The sequence below is a fragment of the Dendrobates tinctorius genome, unplaced genomic scaffold, assembly GCF_039654945.1.
Source record: "Dendrobates tinctorius isolate UK_male_01 unplaced genomic scaffold, ASM3965494v1 ptg000181l, whole genome shotgun sequence".
NCBI lineage: Eukaryota > Metazoa > Chordata > Amphibia > Anura > Dendrobatidae > Dendrobates > Dendrobates tinctorius.
Window position 1 is genome coordinate 2,995,584 of NW_027361848.1, and position 21,190 is coordinate 3,016,773.

The window sequence follows — 21,190 nt, forward strand, 5'->3', positions numbered from 1 at the left end:
TTGATTCTTAAAATCGCATCAGAATTGGACATGCTAAGAGTTTCATGGATCTCATTCTAGGATCAGTCATCTAAACAGATGTCTGAATATATCCATTCAACTCAATGGGTTTATGTGGTGTCCAATGAAAAAAAACAAAAAAATAGGGCAGCATTTGGACATTTCACACTGATATGCAAATGCACCCTGAAACGGATGTCTGTATGAATCAAATAAAAGCTAAGGGTCAGTGTTCTATCCAAGATTTAAAAAAATGAAAAGCACTAAGATGTGCTACACGGATGTGTGAAGGCAGTCTTATTCCAGAACGCCTGTTAGGTTGATCCTTAATGATGTATGGTAATTCATGTTCAGTTTGGAAGTATGTCCTATATACAAAACAGTGAAACGGTCAAAACAAAACGAGAGACTAGAAGTATGCAAATATTAGTACAACAAAAGGTATCAAACATCATCAATACATCGTTAAGAACAGGCGACTCCCTGAAATAATGTTGAACCTACAAGAGAACCTGGAGTCTCAATTGCCCCAAAAGGTATAAACACAAACAAAAATGTCCTATATCTTGTGAAAATATCTTTTTATTATTAGAATATTCATAGCAGTACAAACATGATAAAAAATGAGCGTATTATCCTAGGTGGTAAGACACATAAGAAGTGCATCAGGAACTTTCATATAGCACACATTAATAATGTTAGTACAAAAAGGTAGGTTGTGCAAAAATTGTTAACAGTAAATAGGCCAACCATCCTAACTCCCCTAAAAGGCTGTTAGTAATGTGTATATAATCCAATATAATCAGCCAAAAAGTCCACAAATTCCTCAGCAATCATAAAATGCCAGGGGAGACTGAAGTAATGGTAACCCTATATAGTCACTGACCAAAACACACACTACCTGAGATAATAAAATTTCTAAAGTGCTATAGTTCAAAAAAAAAGTCCTTACCCATGTGGGGTCCTGATGCTCCTCACTATAACCCGACGCATTTCGCCCAATAGGGCTTCTTCGGGGGGCTGTGTAGTGACTGCTTACAGCACAGGCATCTTTATATAGAGACAATACTGGGGAGGACATAACGCGCGCCATTCTTAATCTTCCCGCATGCGCGGTGGTGCCCTGCCTGCCGCATCGCTGAAGGCTTCTGAACGGCCCCACTGTTTATCTGCGCTCCATGGCAACCGCCATCGCGCTGATATGCACTGGGCTCCGAGAAGGACGGAAGTGACGCGGTGGGACTTCCGGGTCCTTCTGCACATACGTGGGTTTAAAGGATAATACGCTCATTTTTTATCATGTTTGTACTACTATGTATATTCTAATAATAAAAAGATATTTTCACAAGATATAGGACGTTTTTGTTTGTGTTTATACCTTTTGGGGCAATTGACACTCCAGGTTGTCTTGTAGGTTCAATAGAAGTATGCAAATGCAGAGATCACCAAATAAACAAATGTATTTATTAAATGCAAACAATGCCTCATCAATGACTGTGTTCGTAACATGAGTTGAATAGATAAGCATGTGCACAGCTTTAGTAGGTGCCAGAGTAGGTTCCCACACCATTAACATATATTAAGAGACTGACCCTGACTGGCTGGACTCAGCCACGAGAGCCCGCCCCTCCCCCTGTACAGCTCTCTCACACAGGACCAGCGGTGGACACTGCGTCCGCACATGCCACTGAGGCATGGCACACTTAACCCTATATGTGCACAGGTTAGTCACCAACATTGCTCACTATATTCTGAACTTGCTATCAGTGAGCTCCAGCTTTATTCTATGCCTGGCTACCTATATATGCTATAGCAATCTGTGTCTGCTTACAGGTCTGACAACCCTTGCCCTACTTTTTCATGACACGGAATGTTTAATGGTATGTGCTGCCCATCATTAGATTTTACATTTCGTTCCTATATGCCTCCACATGACATATTATTTTCATTATAGATCTAGTGATCTTCAACCAAGATTACTGGTCCACCTGACCTAATAACCTTACTTTATTCTGGTATGTCCTGCCTTTCCTCCACTAAATACTCTCTGGCCTCACTTCTATGGTCCCCATTTTTTCTACACCTTAGATTATTACTGTATTTCTTCAATAACTGAGACAATCTGACTGGTTCTAGCTACTATGTTCATTAGCATTGATCTTAATTACTAGTGTAATCTATTTTGACCATGTCTCTGCTTATGATATATACTTTGTTTTGTTTGGTTTTTTTTTGCTAATTTTTGTATCTTGTTTGTAGTAACTGATGAAGGTCTGATGTAAGACCGAAACGTTTTACTTACTACTAGTGTGGTCAACATTAAATTATCTGATCACTTAAGTTGAGTGCCAAGTCTCTTAATATATGTTAATGGTGTTCGTAACATCAGTCTTGATAAATTGGACCTCAAATCTCTCATTGAAACAGAATGAAAGCAGAGAGAAAAAGAAACTCAATTGCAAACTTGATTATTTTCATGCAGTCTAATTAAAGCAATTTAAGAACACCCCTTTGATTTACAAGTAAAGAAACAATTTGCGTTGCAGAGGATTAGGTCAGTGATCAGGGCAGAGAAAGCTGTTGTCCCATACTGGGACATAGTGGGTAAAAAAAAGTTTGAAAAAATTTGTATATCTATTAAAAAAATACCATAATCACAAAATAAAGAACAAAAAAAAATGAAAAATATTAATCCAATAAATACATATAATTTATGTAAAAAAAAATTAAAATAAAGTACACATATTTGGTAAAGCCAGGTTTAGAACGAAAAACGAAAAAGCAACACCAAAAAAAGTTCTAGTCATGAAGGGTTTAAAATGATTTACCAAAAGATCTTTTACATACAACGGGTATTTCATTAACAAGATAGCAGAGGGGCAAATAGGACAATGGACCTAAGCAGCATTCAGATGTCTTGAGAACAATTGGTGTAGTCAGACATATCCTACCATAATAAAATTCTCCTTTTGCTTTATATTTTACATTCACTACATATTCAATTAATCAATACACAATTAATATATTTCTAATTTGTTCTCAAAATTACCCTTAAGTTCATTATGTTATTTTTCCCTTTTTTTATTCCCAATATTGGCCCCCAATATGATCATTCAATAATGCTCCAATCTCCATTAGCAGGTTTAACTTTTATTTGGTAGGGTAACTCCCACTGTTTCCCTTGAATAAGACACGCCCCCTTTAAACTCCGCGCCACCATAGACAGCAACATACTTTTGTACCTCAGTACTTGGCCTATGCATGCCCTGCTCAGAGCTCCTCTGTGACTTACATCCCCGTGAATTCGATGACACGAGCGTTCCAGGCTTGCGTTCCAAGCGTGGAGGACTAGAAGTCACTATGTATAGATGAGCGGCTCGGTGAGCAGCGCATGCGCAATAAGAAAGCTGAATTTGCTGACGAAGGAAACAGCTATGGAGTTTCAAAAGGCACTATTTTAAGGCAGAATTCAAGCATCATACACTTGCCCCGACATGGAAGAAGCCTGGTAGGCGTAACGGCGCTGTCGGAGTGGTAGCACAGGCGCATAGTGCAATTCATCTGCATACATGTAAGTTAATCTTTGCTTTTATGTGCACTCTGCAGTAGGCAGGCTTATTCATCAACCACTTGGTTTGTATTTATATTGACACATTATAAGCTATATGGGTTTTTGATATGTGGTGCATTGAAAATGTAATGATCATATTTTCATTATAGAATTTTTTATAAATATCCTAGTCTCTTGATTGCAATATTAATTATTAGGTTCATATATGATTTAAGCACTTTGCACTTTTTTGCATCCTTTTTGCACATTTTTTCTTGAAACCTAAATATAATATTTAAAAAAAAAGTTCTGGAAGGATATATAACTACACCAATTGATCTCAAAACATCTGAATGCTGCTTAGGTCCATTGTCCTATCTGCCCCTTTGCCATCTTTTTAATGAAATACCCGTTGTATGTAAAAGATCTTTTGGCAAATCATTTTAATTATACTAATAAAAAATGTGATATTTTAATTTTCTTGGCTTGATGCCTTATTTTCCCCTTTATTTGATTGGGGATGTTGTATTATTGATAATAAAGGGGAATAAAACGTAATAAAGTCAAATGTAAATCAAAATGGTATAGCTTAAAACGTCATCTTGTCAAGCAAAAAAACAAGCCGCCAAACAGCTACACCAGCGCACAAGGAATGGTGTTTTCTTCACCGCTCAATTTTAAAAAAATTCTGTGACACACCTGTGGTGTTAATATGATCCCTGCACCCTTAGATGAATTTACTGAGAGGTAGGTTCTAAAATGAGGTCACTGTAGGGAGGGTTCCCATGTTCTGGCACCTCTGGGGGCACTTCCAATGTGACATAACACTAAAACCACTCTAAAATCAGAAAAATCTGCATTACAATATGATGCACCTTCCTTTTTGAGCTTTGCCTGTGCTTCAAAAGTAGTTTTCAACTAGATATGGGGTATTGGCGTATTCAGAAGAAATTGTGTAACAAATTGTACCATTCATTTTATGAGACTACCTTTTATGAAAATTAAAAGCTTGAGGCCAATGCAAAATTTTAGTGGAAAAAAAAATGGTAATTTTACAGTGACTCTGCCCAATGTTACACAATTCTGAGAATGCTCTATACACCCCCTAGATGAATTTCTGAAGAGGTATAGTTTCCAAAATAGGGTCACTTGTGGGGGTGTCTGCAGTTTTGGCATATCAGGGGTCTTCAAATGTGACATGGCATCCGCAATCTATTCCAGCCAAAATTGAGCTCCAGAGTTAAATGATTCCATCCACAATGTTTAAGTAACTATGAAGTGCCTAAAGGGATAAAAAAAACTTCTTATATGTGGTTTTGAGCATCTTGAGGGGTGCAGTTTTTAGAATGGTGTCACTTTTGGGTATTTGACCTCTCATGGTCACTTCAAATGTGATGTGGTCCCTAAAAAAATTGGTTTTGTAAATTTTGCTGGAAAAATGAAAAAAAAATGCTGATAAAACTTAACAATGCTATCTTTCTGACATAAAAAAAAATGTTGATGTAAAGTAGACATGTGGTAAATATTACTACGGTAACTATTTTGTGCTGTATAAGCATCTCGTTTAAAGGCATAAAAAAGTTTGAAAATTACAAATATTTTAAATTGTAAATTCAATTTTTGATATTTTCATAAAATAAACGTAAATCATGTTGAGTAAAATTTACCACTAACAGAAAGTACAACATGTCACAAGAATACCAACTCTGAATCACTGGAATATATTGAAGTGTCCCAGAATTATCTCTTAAAGCGACACTGGTCGGAATGTAAAAAAATTAGCTTGGCCTCTGCTAGCAGGTGGAATTCACCCCAGGATCCCAGGGTGAATAACCACTGCCCTTTAACATCCTAAAGGAAAGTGGCACTGTTCTTTAGGAAATGAAAATCCAGTGCAGTAATGAGAAGAGTTGAGGAACCGCCAGCGCGCTCCTCCTGCTATCTGCTCTCCGGGGCATGTCTCTGAAGCGCCAGTGCGCTACAGGCTATAGATGACAGCCACAAGGGCCATGTTTGAGACTTCTAGTCCTAGAGGAACCTTGCCACAAAGCATTATTTCTCCTATTATCTATTCACAGAAACTCTTAGGTTGAGTCTCATTTACATATGAGTTTTGTTTAGGGTGTATTTACACAAGTAGGTGTTTGATTTTTTTCTTCAAAAATCATTGGAAAACCTTGTTCACGGAAACGGAATGTATAAATATATCGAAAGAAACCATTAGGCTAAGTTCACACTAGGCGTTTTTGCTGCGTTTTTTTCTGCAGCAAAATTTGCACTCTTGGCAGAAAAGAAACAGCATCAAAAACCCATGTTTTGGTGCAGTGTTCAGAATCTCAAAGTTCAGCTTCAGATTCCAACAGCAGGGGGTGAATTAGTCTGGAATAATTTACTTAAGACCCTGTCAGTGCAATGAGTTTCACATTGCGTTACTCAGCAGCACTAACGCTATGTAACAGATGTGTTAACGCACCCATTGGCCGCCATTAGGCTGCGTTCACATGTCGCGGTTTTTTCGCGTTTTCGTGGCTTTTTTATGAGATTTTGGCGCGAAAACGCAAAAAAAAGCATACCATGCATTCCTATGGGATTCCGCAATGCTGTGCTAATGCTCGGGATTTTCCGGCGGCGGAATCGCATCACGGAAAAATCCACAGCATGCTCATTAATTTGAGGAATCGCAGCGATTCAACACACATAGAATGCATTGTTCTGCTTACTTTCCGCATGTGGCTGTGCCCACCATACGAAAAGTAAGCAGAACATTTGTGGATGGTACCCATGGTCCGGAGGAGAGTAGACTGTCCTCCAGGCTGTGGGTACCATATCCCTGAAAAAATAGAATTAAAATAAAAATATCGGGTTATATTCACCTTCCGGCGTCCAGCGCAGCGTCCCCAGGCTTCAGCGATACGCACGGCAGCTCCCGTTCCCAGTGATGCATTGCGATGACCTTTGCCGACGTCGCGTCTCGCGATGCTGTAGCGGTCTCGCGAGACCGCGACGTCATCAAAGGTCATTGCCGCAATGCATCACTGGGAACGGGACCTGTCGGAGCATCGCGGAGGCCTGGGGACGCTGCGCGGGACGTCGGAAGGTGAATATAACACGATTTTTTTATTTTTTTTTATTTTTTTTAACATTAGATCTTTTTACCACTGATGATGCATAGGCAGCCTCAATAGTAAATAGTTGATCACACTCGTCAAACACTATGTTTGAGGAGTGTGACCAACCTGTCAATCAGTTCTCCAAGCGATGCTACAGATCGCTTGGAAAACGCTAGCATTCTGCAAGCTAATTATGCTTGCAAAACACTAGTTTTTCCGCGTGAAAATCGCGGGAATTTAAAATGCAGTTTTCCCGCGGAATGGAATTCCGGAACTCTCGCGGTAACTTCCGCGGGAATTCCGCTACGTGTGAACGTAGCCTTATAGTAACGCATCCCAACGCATGCCAAATTCGGCATGTGTTAGCAATGATGCGTTACTTTGTGACACACCCTCGAACGCGGTCTACCAAATATTAGGGTGCGTTAGAATGTGAACCTAGCCTAACAAACACTTTGCTCAGCCATTGAATTGCTCACACATTGTGCTATGTCACACCTTGGTGACCATGGACATTGCTCAATTTCACAGCTTGTTTACTTTGTATGCATCACTGATTTAATTTAACTGTGCAAATCAAAAAAATAAATGGGTTTCATATACTGCTGCACTTTGCTTTCATTCATTTTGTCAGCATTTTTTTCAATCACCCATTGCTTTCAATGGGAGAAAAAACGCAGAAAGAAGTGACATGCTTTATGTCTAAAAAAACATGCAAATCACAAAAATACTGATGCCAAAACAATGTGTTTGCATGACATTTCTGAAATCTCGTAGGCTTTGCTGGTGCTGTAAAACGCAGCTGAAAATTATCTTAAAAAAGCAGGAAAAACGCCCAGTGTGAATTTAGCCTGATGCTATAGTAAAATTCACTATATTACTCTGGACACACAATATATTACATACAATACTTTAAAGACTAGGTGTATGAAGGAGAAGAGAAAAAAAATGAGAGTAAAATCCTTGTATCATGTCTTCTCCGTCAGACGCTAGGCTTAGTACATTACACATCAACAAAGGGACATTCATCATGAGGTGTGAAGATATCATATTATACCATAGATTTATATTACACACATTCACAGAAATTTAAGCATGCACACATACAAAATATTTGAGAAAATTATGAATTAAGTTACCAACCTGTATAACCCCTTCCATCATGCTAACCATCTTGTTGACAATGGCAATAACCTTGTGAGTCCGTTCAGCAGAACTGCAGTCAGGTCTGTACTGATTAGACAATACATACCGGCAGGCCATATACAACACATATGTTGGGGAGAGTTTGAAGTGCACTGTTGAACTATTGGTATAGTTAATGATAGCAGACAGGAATGAATCTTCCGCTGAAGTGAACAAAAAAAAATATCATTAGAAAAAACAACCGCCTTATTTGTAGGTCACTGCAAACACTTAAATTTTACTAAAAAATAATTTCAGCATTAATTATTGCCTACTCAAAAACTAAGGCGAGAATAGGATATAACAAGCTTAAAAGGGTTATTCACTTTTCGCCAGGAGCATACAGTTCCTATGCCTTATGTTTTCTTTCTTGCTGAGGGGCAGTGGCCTCCCAATGATTGACAGCTTAGACCAAGCAGTATGTTTGCCCTGATGGCGTGAAATGTGCTCTCTATGAAGCAGCAAGCAGAGGTAACTTTGCCTCTGCAGTAAAAAGAACACTGAAGAGGACAAGATTCAGCCAGTTTCAAAGCAGACATGCAAGCTATAAGGGCTCTTTCAGACCTCAGTGTGTCTGGAATGTGTGGCGACAGTTTTCACAGGCAGCTCACATAATTGTCCCCTGCTCTTGCAGCGATAAGCCCAAGCAGGAGACCATGCTGAGACTTGCATTCAACTGATGACAGCAAGCGCAGGCGGTGGCTGAGGGGAGGATTCATCTGCTACCGCCTGCGCTTTAAATAAAAAGAAAATTGACGCTGGTTCCTCTGTATTTTTGAAACCCAGCCAGGCAAAACAGACAACTGCAGGCTGCAACCTTCAGCTGTCAGCTTCAGAAAGGCTGGTTATCAAGAATAGAGGGATCCACAAGGTATTTTTTTTTTAATAATAGAAAACAACTGCGAGGTGTCTCCCCCATTTTGACAGTCAGCCAAGCTAAAGCAGACAGCTGGGAGCTGTTATTCTCAGGCTGGTAAGGGGCCATGGATATAGCCTCCCCAGCTTAAAAATAGCAGTTGCCTCAGAAAAGGCGAATTCATTAGATGTGCCAATTCTGGAGCTTTGCCCTGTAGCGGTGGCAATGGGGGTTCATATTTATGGGGTTGATCTCACCTTTGTATTGTCCGATGACATCAAGCCCACGGCTTAGAAATGTAGACACGTCTATAAGACACTTATCCATTACTAACCCTATAGTTATATTGTAAATAAACACAAAGCAAGAATAAAAACCCTTATTTGAAATAAAAACACACTTCCTTTTTTATTTAAAAATAACAAACAGTTATGTTCTCCTAACACCCATTCCACTGAAGTCACCTGTAATAAAACAAAAATAGAAAACAAACATATCCTTCACCTCTCTGTCGCTCTGTCTCATGCCGTAATCCATGTCTGGGATAAATAGTTATCAACCTGGTCGGTGCCAAGATGCAACTGTCCAAGCGGAGAACCAATGAGGAATGAGCTGCTGCAAGCACAGCGTCTGTGACCTCATTGGCAGCATGGTGGCTCAGTGGACAGCACTGCAGCCTTGCAGCGCTGGAGTCCTGGGTTCGAATCCCACCAAGGACAACATCTGCAAGGAGTTTGTATGTTCTCCCTGTGTTTGCGTGGGTTTCCTCCCACATTCCAAAGACATACTGACAGGGAATGTAGATTGTGAGCCCCATCGGGAACAGTCATGATAATGTGTGCAAAACTGTAAAGCGCTGCGGAATATGTTAGCGCTATATAAAAATAAAGATGATGAAAGATGATTGAGGCTACCGGGGGTAACTGAGGCTGCATTCCCAACAAGGACTCTGCACTGCAGTGACCTCAGCATGTGAGAAAGTCTGACGGTGCAGCGCATTTCACTGTGAGAAATTTCTTGCAGTTAACTCACTGCGGTGAATTCGCTGAGCTGAGCACTGCTAGACTTTTTCTCATGGTGCCGAGATCACCGCAGTTCAGCTCACCAAATTCACAGTGAGAAATTTCTCACGGTGAACTCATCTGCACTACTGAAGATGGAGAGAACTTTTAATTTTTAACAAAAGTAATTTAATTTCACAAGCACTTTGCAACTCTACCCATTTAAGCAGATGTGACAACCCATTTACCGGGTAATAACTAAACAGTATTTTAATATAAAGATGTAGGCATATCTTAAATCTGGGGTGGGGAATCTCCAGACCACGGTCCGTTTTCTCCAATGTCCGGCTCTCTGTCACGCAGAGAAAACATTTTGCCGGCGGCTGGCCTTTTAATTGCTCTTTACACAGCGAGCAAGTGTTCACTGCTCAATGTTGTGGCGCATGCAACGAAGGAGTAAGTTCTGACACTTGCCAGTGCAAAAAGGAGTCTTTACACTGTGTTCCAGTCCCAGAGACTCCTGAAAAAGGGAGAAAAGCTACAAACTAAAGCCAGGATCACCTGAATACACAAATTTATAATTTTATTGTATACAAACAGGCATAACACTCATTAAAAACATTTAAAAGTCATAAATATGACACAAATAGCAAAAACCCTATTAGCCCGAAATAGAGCTGTAAGCTCCCACAAGAATAATCATGTAAACATATGGTTAATAATACCTTATATCTCAAATGGCAATACAGAGAAAAGATGGATGGACATACATATCCATGGTAACATGCACAATAAAGTCAGTATAATTGAAAGCAGCTGTGGCGTTACCTCATCGGTCACATTTATGTCGAGACCTGCGCGCAGATTGCTTCGATCTTTTTGGTACATACTATGCATGTCACATTTTGCGGCGTTATATTAGCATGTTTTTGTTTTGCTGACACTTTTGCAACAGATATTGGCACACGCTATGAAGTACGATGTGCTTGTATTTTCAGTTACCATGGCTTCTATGACGCACTTCCGCCTTCAACGTCTGTGTTGCTTGGATGTGGTATGCTATTGCGCAAGCGCTCATTACGTTGTGACCTGCGCGTTGACCGCTCCTATCTTTTTGTATATAGGCTTCACTTCTGGTTGTCCGAGAACTGTTTTCCACTCACGTGTTGTATACACGTGACCATGGACTCTCCATGATGGCTATGCCGTCGCATTGTATGCATGTGACCGATGAGGTAACGCCACAGCTGCTTTCAATTTCTTAATCAATTGGGTATTTATAGGATACCTTCTGGTGTAACCTTCAGCCCCTGACGAAGCCACCTAGTTGTGGCGACACGCTTCAGGCACCTCCACAAGCTCCCCCAGTCTTACATACCAATAGACTATTATATCAAGTCCTTTTCCTGTGCGATAAGTATTCTACTCATGTGTACTTCTATTTCTTTTTGCATGTGATTTGCGGTATTAACCTTTATGGCTTTAGGAATATTTATTCCTTTTTCATGTGGACTAGGTCTATTTGTTTTTCATGTGGTGTTCGGAACCATCTGAGGTTATGATTTTGTTTCCCCATGGTGTACATATATGCCAGGGTGAGAAAAGTTTTTTCATCTCTTTATGGCCAGAGTTTAATTGTGTATACTAACTTTATTGTGCTTGTTACCATGGATATATATGTACATCCATCTTTTCTCTGTATTGCCATTTGAGATATAAGGTATTACTAACCACATATTTACATGATTATTCTTGGGGAAGCTTACAGCTCTTCTTCGGGCTAATAGGGATTTTGCTATTTGTGTCATGTTAATGACTTTTAAATGTTTTTAATGAACGTTATGCCTGTTTGTATCCAATAAAATTATATATTTGTGTATTCAGGTGATCCTGACTTTAGTCTGTAGCTTTTCTTCCTTTTTCATGATTGTTGTTTGCAGACTTTCTGTGTATCCCTTTAGTGTGGTGCCCTCTAATCCTTTTTGACTAGTCCCAGAGACTCTGGCGTGATCTACAAAGAGCATATATAGAACAATTTCTGTGTTGCCTTTCTGATGTATGTACTGCAGTCACTATCTCTTTTGTGATGTATGTAGAGACGTCAGTGTCTCCTATTTGATGTATATATAGTAGCGCTTGCGTACCCTATGTGATGCATACAGCAGACTTGGTGTCTCCTATGTTATGTTTACTGCAGAACTACCCATTCTTGAGCTTTATAAATGTTACATGAACAGTGATGAAATTCCCATTGTGAGGAGACATGCAGTCTAATATACAGGTGATTCTCACAAAATTAGAATATAATCGAAAAGCTAATTTATTTCAGTTCTGCAGTACAAAAAATGAAACTCCTATAGAGTCATTACAAACACAGTGATCTATTTCAAGTGTTTACTTCTGTTTATGCTGAGGATTATGGCTTACAGCCAGTGATAATTAGAATAAGTAACAAAAAACACCTGCATAGGCTTCCTAAGCGTTTAAAAAGGGCCCTTAGTCTGTTTCAGTAGGCTCCACAATGGTGGGAAAGATTGTTGAATTGACAGAAGTACAGAAAGCAGTTATTGACACATTCCACATGGAAAGTAAATTTTGCATTTCATTTGGAAATCAAGGTCCCAGAGTCTGGAGGAAGAGTGGAGAGGCACACAATTCAAGCTGCTTGCGGTCTAGTGTGAAGTTTTCACAATCAGTAATGGTTTGGGGAGCCATGTCATCTGTAGATGTAGGGCCACAGGAAATTTTAGAGCACTTCATGCCTTCCCTCTGCCGACAAGCTTTTTGGAGATAGAAATTTAATTCTCTAGCATGACTTAGAACCTGTCCACACTGCCAGAAGCACCAATACCTGATTTAAAAACAACAGTATCACTGTGCTTGATTGGCCAGCAAACTCGCCTGACCTTAACCCCATAGATAATCTATGGGGTATTGTTAAGAGGAAGATGAGAGACACCAGACCCAACAATGCAGACGAGCGAAAGGCTGCTATCAAAGCAACCTGGGCTTCCATAACATCTCAACAATGCCACAGGCTGATCGCCTCAATGCCACACCACCTTGGACCACTGAGTAACAGTCCAGTTCTTTTCTTCTTGGCCCAGGTAAGATGCTTCTAGTGTTGTCTATTGGTTATGAGTGGCTTGACACAAGGAATGCGACACTTTTAGCCCATGTTCTGGATATGTCTGTGTGTTTTGGCTCTTGAAGCAATGACTCCAGCAGCAGTCCACTCCTTGTGAATGTCCTAAAAAATTTTGAATGGCCTTTTCTTAACAATCCTTTCAAGGTTGCAGTTATCTCAGTTGCTTATGTACATTTTCTAACAGACTTTTTCCTTCCACTCAACTTTCCATTAATATGCTTAGATACAGCACTCTGTGAACAGTCAGCTTCTTTAGCAATGACCTTTTGTGGCTTATCCTTGTGGAGTGTGTCAATGTCTGCCTTCTGGACATCTGTCAAGTCCGCAGTCTTCCCCATGATTGTGGAGCCTACTGAAACAGACTAAGGGACTTTTTTAAATGCTTAGGAAGCCGTTGCAGGTGTTTTTTGTTAATTATTCTAATTTACTGAGATAATGACTTTTGGGTTTTCATTGGCTGTAAGCAATAATCATCAACATTAACAGAAATAAACACTTGAAATAGATCACTCTGTTTGTAATTACTCTAATTTCACTTTTTGTATTGAAGAACTGAAAAACTTTTTGATGATATTCTAATTTTGCGAGAAGGAACTGTATTAAACAAGTGTGGTATTATTAAACCTGTATAGTTTTTTCCCCATCATACCGACAAAAAAACAACAACAAAATTACAAAAAAAATGAGCAAAAAATGGTTTGTTTTTTTCTTCTTAAATAGTATCAATGAAAACATCAATTCGATCTTAGAACAACAAAACCACAGAAGTTGACAGCGGTGCTAAAATATTTTTAATGCAAAAAAGTATAAAAAAAATTAAATAAATTAAAATCATGTAAAATCTGGTATCATTGTCGCCGTACTTACCTAAATAATAAAACTGGCTTATCACTTAAACCGTAGAGTGGACGATGCAGAATAAAAGCCCTCAAATCCTCTCTAGTTGTTCATTTTGCCTCTCAAAAAATGGAACAAGTATAGATTCACATATGTCCTTTATTAGGCTTTCCTTCTAAATCTACCAAAAATAATTAAGACTAAACCTCTAAAGGAAAAATTTGTTTAATTGGGGCAGACTGATACACTTTGGATTCTGTCTTGTTTATTTTATGGCTGCATCCGTCTTAGGCTGGTTTCACATTAGCGTCTTTTGCGCAGCGCATCGTGCGCATCTGATCGCATGCGTCATGCGCACCTATGTATAACATGGCGTGCGCATGGTCTTGCACTTGCACTCGTTCGTCTGCGTTTCCATGCGCTTTTTCCAGGTGTCAGGCTAGACGCAACATGCTGCATTTTTTGGTCCGCCCAAACTCGTTAAAAAAAAGCATGCGTTCGACTGCGCACGGAATGCGCCAAAACAACACATTACAGTCTATGGGAACGCAGGCGTGCGCACAGACATGAGCATGCCTGCGTTTTCAAACGTATGCTTTTTTTAGATAACTTGTCTAAACACTTGTTAAAACCACTCCCTACACAAATAAATATTGTTTTGGGGGTAGTGTATATAAAAGAAGGTGTCGTCACTGGCAGTCCACTACTCTACAGCCTGGAAGAGACAAGCAGCTTGGCCATTTTTGGACAGAGAAGCCCTTTGGAGAATAGCAGCAACTTGAATAATGTGAGTATTAAATCTAATGTCTGCCTGTCCTTTTTTCTCAATTTATTATGTATTAATGTCCCTTTTTTTATTGCAGCATGTCTTCTGAAGAGGAGTATCGACCGACCCGTGGTGAACTGGCCCAAGCAGAGCGTGAAATGAGTACATTCCTGCCCTACTGATTGGTAAGTAATCGCTGCTGCATCTACACATGTGGCAAATTAATTTTTTTTCTTTTTCAGACCTCATCGTCCACGGCAACAGAGCAGGAACAGCAGGAGCAGCCAGTCCAAGTGCAGGCAGGGAGACAGCGTGTAAGTATAGACTGACTGTACTTTTTTTTTTTTTTTTTCTTCCCTGACTTTTTTCTGGCCTTTTTTTCCCCATCTTCAATCTTGCTTCTTTTCTGTCTTTTTTTCCTATCTTTTTCATTTCCAAATCTTTCCAAGATTAATGTTTATCTTTCTTTTCTAGACACAATGGGATGAAGAACTCGCCCTGGACAATGATGCCCTCATCCAGTTGGTCCAGGAGCGAGTCCCGTTGTGGGACAGCCATGATCTGCAGCACTCAGAAAACGTGGTGCTTCGGCGGCTCTGGAGTGAGGTGGCCGCAGCGCTGATGGGTGGCTAGGACAACGCCTCTCCAAGGGACCGCAAGGATTTTCGTAAGTATTTCAATGCTGTGAAGCGGCAGTGACCTTGGCCGGGATCACACAACTGTGTGTGATGCTAGTAACTCCTGCGAGTTTCTATCATCACACACATTTGTTATTCCGGCCTACAGTGCATTATCTAATTTTATTTATTTATTTTTTTCCCAAAGTGAACAAAGTCAGAACCCGTTGGCGCTCGATGAAGGACCGCTTCAACAGAGCTGTTCGTCAGGAGAGCCAAAGTCACAGTGGTGCTGCAGCAAGGACCTCAACGAAATACATTTTTCATCGGGAGATGGAGTTCTTAAGACCGGTCCTTGCCACCAGAGCGTAAGTATTTTGTTTTTTGTATTGTGTTGTATTCTGTTTTTCTATTCCACAGGAGTTGGCGCTTTAACTATTGTAAATGCATGATACTAATGTTTTTCTTTTCTTTTCACAGCACCTGGAGCAGCACCCTGCAACCTGTTCCTGGAGTGGTCCTTCATAGAACTACATCGGACCCGTCCCAGCAATCTGACAGCCAAGAAGCAGCTTGTGGGTCGGCACCACAGACAGCTGGAGACCAGGAAGCTGGTCAATCAGATGTTCCCCTGTCCCAGGTCTCTGCCAAAGGTTTTGCGGGCACTTCCCGCCAGCGGCAGAAGGCCTCGGACAGGACTGTCATACCCGAGTTCCTTCACTTGAGCTCGGTCTTTCAGATTGGCCTCGAGGCGCTGTCAGACAGACTGGAAAGCGGTTTTACCCTAATGAAAACATGTTTCCAGGCTGTTGACCATTGCCTTGACCGTCTGGAAGCTGACCTCAACAGACCAGTGCACCATTTTTTCAACCAAATTGAACGGGGCATGGCGGAACACCTTAGTACTGATCTCCAGCTGAATGTGATGCAGGCCTGCAACACTGCTTACATGCAGGCTATGCAGCAGAGTCAGTATCTGCAGCAGTCAGTGGTGGCATTTCCAACTGTGCCACCACTGACTTGTGTCACCTCACTACCGACATCTGCTGCATACCACTGCATGGCCACCTGCATTCTAAGTCATGCCGGACACCAGTACACCACCCCAAGTCCAAGTGCTGCTGGACACTCCCCCGCCACCACCATGGCAAGCGCTGCTCCTGCCTGGACCACCACCACTCCTCCTGCCTGGACCACCACCACTCCTCCTGCCTGGACCAGCACCGCCACCACTCCTCCTGCCTGGAGCAGCACTGCCACCACTCCTCCTGCTAGGAGCAGCACTGCCACTACTCCTTCTGCCTGGAGCAGCACTGCCACCAGTACTGGCTGGACCACCACCGTGCAGCAGCAGCAGGGGACATTCAATCTTTGCACCCACGGACCCTGTCAGGACCTCCACCACCACTTCCAGCATGCCGCAGCAGCAGCTACAGGACCCTGACAGGAGGTCCCCCAGCTCCAGGAGGTCCACAAGCACCAAGCGCTCCAGGCAGGACACACCCACGGGCCACAGGAGACACAAAAATGGGCATAAAAATGGACAAAAAAGAGGAAAACTCTTACCCTCCTTCCCCCTTCACCTCACACTGTGTCTCACCCTGCCTCCAGTTCCATGCCTGAGCTCCCTTTACCCACCACTTTCGTCACCCCTTCCTCCCCTTTAAGCCTCCTCTCCCCTCCACACCCCCAAGTTGCCACCATCTTCCCCCAAACGTCGTTCCCAGTAATGTCTTATTTTTTTTTTTTTTTTTTGACAAATAAATGTCACTATTGTTTCCCCCTAATACTGTTTGGTTATTGTGTCTTTCACCGCCTACACACACTGCGCTGTACACTTTGTGGTTTTGCCAACACATAGCTCCAGTACAGACACATGTTTCTTGTGTCAGTCCTGGAGATATGTGCTGTCAAAAACACAAATATATGACTTGTATTTTCACCACCAGTCTCTTCAGTCTGCTATTATTGGACAGACTGAATAGAGGATGGTGGTGAGTGCAAGGCATATCAATTCTCACCTTGCCAGTTATCATAAAGAGTGAATTGAGGATGGTGTGTTTTGGCCATCATCATTTCACTCTTTGTGACACAAGGCCAGGGGATCCTAGATATACCTTGTAATTAACCACATCATCTATTCAGTTTGTGGCGAATAGACTGAAGAGATGATGGAGAACATACACGTCATATCTACAATACTCTGGCCTGGCATCATAACTATTTAGCACACCTGGCCTGGTGAGTATACCTATGAGTTGTCATCTGCAGCGTCGCTTCAGTCTGCATTATCTATTGCACGCAGACTGGAGAGATGCTGGTGGTTAACTCATATGTGTATGCAACTGCCCAGGTGTCATAAAAGTCTGAAGTCAGGATGCGGTTTTTTGGACATCCTCACTTCAGCATGACACAATGCCAGGGGATTGTAGAAGTTGCATAAACTTTATCATCTCTCCAGTCTGCGTGCATACTGAAGCCACAGTGGACATCCTACAACTAATATTTATACTCACATGGCCAGGTGTCAAAGAGTGAAGGATGCTAGTGCATCCCAAAATCACTATTTGTAACATCAGGCCAGGTGATATAAATATTAGTTGTATTATCTCCACCGTCGCTGCAATCAATTGAACACAGACTGGAGAGATGATGAAGGTCATAAAACTTTTCTATGTAGAATCACCTGGTCAGGACTCCTAGAAAAGTCAGGATGCACAAAACACAGCATCCTGACTTCACTGGGACACCTGGGCAGGTGATTACTGTATTAGAGTGTATAACGACAGAGTGCACTCGGTACAGGTATAAAAACAGGCTTTTTTATTTACATACACACAAGAAAACAATTTCACACCATTTGATCTTGCCATGCCACACGTCCTTCATCAGAGATAAAGTAGGCGGCAAATTGGTCCCTTATTTGGCCAACTTCAACTGATGACCTGAGAGGGTGCTGAGTGAAATCAGGCAATGGGTTGGCAGCTGGTTCATCTAGTTCAAAGTTAGGGCGCTCTTTAGCCATAACAAAGTTGTGAAGAACCACACACGCTTTCACCACCTCATCCACAGTTTCCAGTTTAAGTTTAATGGCTGTGCCGAGAATTCGCCATCTAGACACAAGAATCCCAAAGGCACATGCTACAGTTCTTCGTGCCCTTGTGAGTCTGTAATTATAAATTTTTCTTGTGTGGTCCAAGTCCCGGGTAGAGTAGGGTTTCAGCAGGTTTTGGCACATTTGAAAGGCCTCATCCCCAACCATTACAAATGGCAGTGGCAGACCTTCGGTGTGGGGAAGAGGCCGTGGCAGGAGGAAATTAAAATGGTTGTCATACAACCTACGGCCCATGTCCGAGTTCTTAAAAGCCTGGGAGTCATTGCCCGGCCAAATGCCCCAATTTCCACTGCAACAAACAGACAGTCTGCATCAGCAATGACCATGAATACTGTAGAAAAGTACTTTTTATAGTTATAGTACTCCGATCCACTTCTTGCAGGTTTGGTTATCCTGATGTGTTTCCCATCCACCGCTCCCAAACAGTTGGGGAAATTGCAGACTGCCCAGAATTTTTCTGCTACTTCAATCCACTTTTCCGCGGTGGGCAGGGGCATAAATTCTGGACAGAGAACGTCCCACAAAGCCCGGCAGGTGTCGGCAACTATTCCCGACAAGGTGGAGATTCCAAGCCGGTACTGGAAGTGGAGTGATGATAGGGTCTCTCCAGTAGCCAGGAATCTGCCAAACAGAGAAAGAAAAAAATTAATTTATGTCTAGGGTTTTGCAAAACACTTAAAAGAAAAAATATTAGTACATGGCATAACAATAATTCTGGAGGCTTTTGTTCCCTACATGGCAGAATATTAATTCTGCAGGCTTTAGTTTACTACATGGCAGAACAATAAGCTTTGGATTAGTACATGGCAGACCAAAAATAATTACGCGGGCATTGGTTTTTAAATATTACGTACCGTAATGTGACCAGGAGCCGTTCCTCAGGAGGAATCGCACGACGTAGCTGTGTGTCCTGTCTCCGGATGGCTCCTTGAACACGACCATGCAAATCCATGAAGCTTTCTTGGGACATCCGGGTAGTCACTAAATTTTGCCGGGTTTCCCTGGAGCTCGCTATATTGGGTGTGGTATGCTCAGACGGCTCTCACGGACATCAATAATCGGATGTATCCACAAACGCTGCAGCTGCCATCTTCGCTGTCTCTCTCTGCCATTCTTGCTGGCAAGCAAATGCAAAAGCCAGAGACAGCGAGATGTCCAGATCCAAGTTGAAGTGAAAACTCTTCCAACGCAGATCCATGTTGACAAAGGAAAAAGCAGCAAAATCTAAAGAATTCAGCTGTAAGGCTGGTTTCACATTAGCGCATTTTCAGCGCGCGCACGGCCGGGGGTAGCTCCGCCCCCGATCCGGCTCTCTGCCCGGCGTGCCCGCCCCTTCCTTGTAGCGCCGCCTCCTAGCGGACAGCGGCGCCTGCGATCGGCGCACCCTATCTTTAGCATAGGGTGCGCCGATCGTGCGCAGGCCGTGCGCTAGTTGCGCTTTGACCTGCGCTGCGCACTTTTGACGGTGCGCCGTGCGCGCCAAAATCAAACTTTTCGGATTTTGGCGCGCACGGCGCACCGTCAAAACTGCGCAGCGCAGGTCAAAGCGCAACTAGCGCACGGCCTGCGCACGATCGGCGCACCCTATGCTAAAGATAGGGTGCGCCGATCGCAGGCGCCGCTGTCCGCTAGGAGGCGGCGCTACAAGGAAGGGGCGGGCACGCCGGGCAGAGAGCCGGATCGGGGGCGGAGCTACCCCCGGCCGTGCGCGCGCTGAAAATGCGCTAATGTGAAACCAGCCTAACAGGGTCTATATAAAGAATTACCATGATACACGCCCACTGGTGTCCCATTGGTGGAGTCTGTTTCAAGGATTTTCCTCCTGTGAAATGTGACCGCTAGAGAATGCATGCACATAAAGTAAACACATGCAAAAACGCATGCAAACGCTGCGTTTTTTTGTCGTCATGCGTACGCTGATGCATTTAAAAAACGCTGCATTTGCATGCGTTTCAATTGCGCACGTTGCGCTGCGCAAAAAGGAGCAAATGTGAAACTAGCCTTAGTAGGTTTAATGAAAAGCGTGGTCGACCACGTCAATAACGACTGATACAGTCACAAAGGGAAAGGGAATCCAATGTGACTCAGTCTACCTCATAATAAATGATTCTGTGGGGCTCGGTCTCAAATAGATTTGTCTCGGATTTAGATGGAAAAAACCCCAAAAGTGTTGCAATAAAGACTTTTACCCATCACACAAAAACCAAGCCTCCACAAAGGTCCATCATTTAGTTTCTACATTACTAGTAACTCAAGGTTTTGAAAAAGCAACATGGCCCTCCCACAAAGGATCCATCAAAGTTCTTGTCACCAAACAGTAGTCTCCAAACACATAACATATTGCAGTGCTTGGTAGAAATTACACTAAATATTGTGGAACCATTTCCCACTATTACCCCTAGTGAATGAAATGAAAAATTTGGGATTGAAACATTTTAGTGGAAAAAAAGAATACATTTATCCAGCTTGCTTATACATACAAAAACTGTCAAAATTTTAATAAAACATTTTTCCAGCAACACATTTTCTTATTTTTTGCAAAATTGCAGTAAAAACTTCCATAGCAAAAAGCTCATAGGTTGCTCCACTTTACATTTTTCGGTCACAAGCACGGATTTTTAAAAGTCAAGTTGAGAACACCATACCGATAAATGACATGGTGGGGATTTGAAAATAATGACTTCAAGTGAATCTATCACCAGGTTATTACCCCCTAATCGGACAGTGGAATAATGTAGGGTCAGAGACCATTATTGTAGCCATGTATCACTTACTGGTTTGCTTGCTGTATTTTTTTATAAAATCACTGTTCTAATCAGCAGATTATCACTAGAGGTCTAGTAAACCTACTGCCAGGTAGTCCTCCATATTCCTGAGCTCTGTATAACCCTGTCCCCACCACTGACTGGCAGCTTTCTGCCTATGTGAGTATACACAGAAATCAGTCAATCAGTGGTATGGGTGGGATTACACAAAGCTGAGCAATCTGAGAATTGATCTGCAAC

General features: G+C 42.0%; 1 protein-coding gene and 1 long non-coding RNA gene across 22 annotated transcripts in view; both read right to left on the reverse strand.

Moving 5' to 3' along the window:
• The window catches only part of AFDN (afadin, adherens junction formation factor), a 647,761-nt gene that overhangs the window by 278,234 nt on the left and 348,337 nt on the right, over positions 1–21,190 (reverse strand). For all 21 annotated transcript variants that reach the window (XM_073551829.1, XM_073551831.1, XM_073551836.1 and 18 more), the window contains one exon: positions 7,804–8,009. In XM_073551829.1, the coding sequence (XP_073407930.1) occupies positions 7,804–8,009 (206 nt within the window). The remainder of the gene's footprint in view (positions 1–7,803; positions 8,010–21,190) is intronic.
• LOC141054939 (uncharacterized) lies at positions 16,860–19,427 on the reverse strand. The gene is made up of 2 exons (XR_012221438.1): positions 19,040–19,427; positions 16,860–18,806 (listed from the first exon to the last, which is right to left on the reverse strand). It is a non-coding gene; the product is annotated as an uncharacterized lncRNA (long non-coding RNA).